General features: G+C 46.0%; 1 protein-coding gene across 1 annotated transcript in view; it reads left to right on the forward strand.

The window, feature by feature from the left end:
• The window catches only part of LOC113810692 (uncharacterized), a 16,517-nt gene that overhangs the window by 1,168 nt on the left and 12,849 nt on the right, over positions 1 to 2,500 (forward strand). The window contains exons 1-2 of the mRNA XM_027362331.2: positions 1 to 87; positions 681 to 863. The exon at positions 1 to 87 is cut by the window's left edge and continues 1,168 nt beyond it. Of these exons, the coding sequence (XP_027218132.1) occupies positions 1 to 87; positions 681 to 863 (270 nt within the window). The remainder of the gene's footprint in view (positions 88 to 680; positions 864 to 2,500) is intronic.

The raw sequence follows: 2,500 nt of genomic DNA on the forward strand, positions 1-2,500 counted from the left end.
GATCGCCAGGAGAAGCAGCCCGGCCAGTTCACGACAGACGTCAAGTACATCAAGAAGCTACCTGGGGCTCTCATCGTCGTCCAGCTGGTAAGTCTGTGCTGAAGTAGTTTAAGGTAGATATGGGTAGATGGATGGGTAGATGGATGGATGGGTGGATGGATAGATGGATGGATAGATGGATGGGTGGATGGATGGATAGATGTATGGATAGATGTATGTATGGATAGATAGATGGATGGATAGATGGATTGAGAGGTAGAGAGATGGATAGGTAGATGGTTAGAGAGTTAGTAGGTGGGTAGGTAGATAGATTTATAGATAGATAGGTAGATAATATTAGAGAGAGCAAAAAAATATTTTTAGATTTTTATCATTGAGAGGAAATGGTAATGCTAAATCATAATGCTTATCAATTGTATTTTTTTTTTTCAGTAATGTTGGCTATGATCGAATAATTACATTTATTATATATATTTTTCCATCTCTCCCTCTTTCCCTTATTCACTTTCTCTTTCACTCACTTTCTCCTTCCCCTTCCTCTTCCTTTACTCCCTCCTTCCCTCATCCCTCCTCCTTCCCCCCTCCCTCATCCCTCCCTCCCACCCTACTTCTCTCCCTCCTCCCCCACCCCATCCTCTTACCCCCCCCATCCTGCCCCTACCCCCTCCACACCCCCACAGATCTGCTGCTCCCTCGGCTTCATCCTCGCCGTCTGTTCCTCGGTCATGTGGAAGGTCAGGGCAGGTCACGGCTTCTTCACCTTCGTTTCCTTCATCGCCTCCGTCAGCTGCATCAACTGGCTGGTCATCCACGTGTTCCAGATCTACCTCCTCTTCAACAGGAATTTCAACTGGAATATTTTGGTGAGTGGGTTTTTTTGTGTGTGTTTTTCTTGTTGTTTGTGGGGGATGCTTGTGTTGTACTTGCACACGTACGAGTGCACGTACACACAGGGATAAGTGTGTGTGTGTGTGTGTGTGTGTATGTATGTGAAGGTGTGTGTGTGTGTGTGTGTGTGTGTGTGTGTGTGTGTGTGTGTGTGTGTGTGTGAGTGTGTGTGTGTGTGTGAGAAGGTGAGTGAGTGAGTGAGTGAGTATATGTGTGAGTGTGTGTGTGTGTGTGTGTTTATGTGTGTGTAGGTGAGTGAGTGTATGTGTGTGTGTATTTGTATGTGTAGGTGAGTGAGTGAGTGTGTATGTGTGTTTGTTAGTATATATGTGTATGTGTTTACATGTAGGTCTATATGCGTGTCTGTGCACATATATATGCGTATCAGATGGATAAAAAACTAACTCTATGGAGCAGGGTGACCGCAGTGGACTATGACACATGAAATATTAATCTAATGAGTTGCTTTGGGGAGGAAGCAAGAGAGGGAGAGATGAGGGGAGAGGGAAGAGGGGAGAAGGGAAGGGAAGAGGGGAGAGGGAAGGGAAGAGGGGAGAGGGAAGGAAGGAGGGGAGAGAGGCAAGGGTGAAATGGACGAAGGGAGAGAGGCAAGGGAAGAGGGTTAAGGGAATAAGGAGGGGAGAGAGAAGAGACGAGAAAAGAGACAAGGAGAACGAAGGGAGAAGGGGAAATGCTGAAGGAGAGAATGAAGAAAGGGAGAAAAGAATGAAAGGGGAAAGAACAAAAGAAGAATGGAAAAAAGAGGTAAGAATGAGGAAAAAATCAAGACAGAAATGAATAAGAAAACAAAGAAAGAAAGAAAGAAGTATGAAAAATAGAAAAGAAAAGACGAAAGATGAAAGAAACAAGAGAGAAAAAAGAAAATACAAAAAAGAAACAAAAAAGAGAAAATATATAAGAAAGAGAGAAAGAAAGCGAAAAAAATCAGAGAAATTGAGATACAGAAAAAAGAAAGAGAAAGGAAGAGAAAAAAGAAAGGCAGAGAAAAACAAAGAAATAAAGAAAAAAAGAAAGAAAGAACAGGGGCGCCAAAGGGTGCAGGCAAGGAGAGGGGAGGAGACGGACGAAGATGGGGGGAGGGGTGGGGGGTAGTATGAGAAGGGGGGGGAGTGACCCTGCACCTGACGTTTAAGAGCAATGTTATTAAATCTATTTTTTACGATAGAGGATTCCGCTAATATTTGGATGATTAAAAATGTGGCGTGTGGGAAGGAGGGAGGGAGAGGGAGTAGGAGTGGGAGGGAGAGTAGGGGGAGGGGGAAGGAGGGAGGAAGGGAGTGGGCGTGGGAGGGGGAGGGGGAAGGAGGGAGGAAGGGAGTGGGCGTGGGAGGGCAAGGGAGGGAGAGGGGGAAGAAGGGGGAGGGAATGGGAGAGTAGTAGGGGAGAAAGAGTGGGGGGGGCGCAGGTGGGTGCAAGTAAACTGAAAGGCGCGCGCGTACACACACACACACACACACACACACACACACACACACACACACACACACACTGCACCGAGGCCAGAGTCCGTGACGTCATCTTGCAATAAAATGAGTCAGTTGATTTCAACCGAAGAGAGGCTTCAAATAACACCTAATTGGCATCGCTTTAG

The sequence above is a fragment of the Penaeus vannamei genome, chromosome 40 (assembly GCF_042767895.1).
Source record: "Penaeus vannamei isolate JL-2024 chromosome 40, ASM4276789v1, whole genome shotgun sequence".
Classification (NCBI taxonomy): Eukaryota; Metazoa; Arthropoda; class Malacostraca; order Decapoda; family Penaeidae; genus Penaeus; species Penaeus vannamei.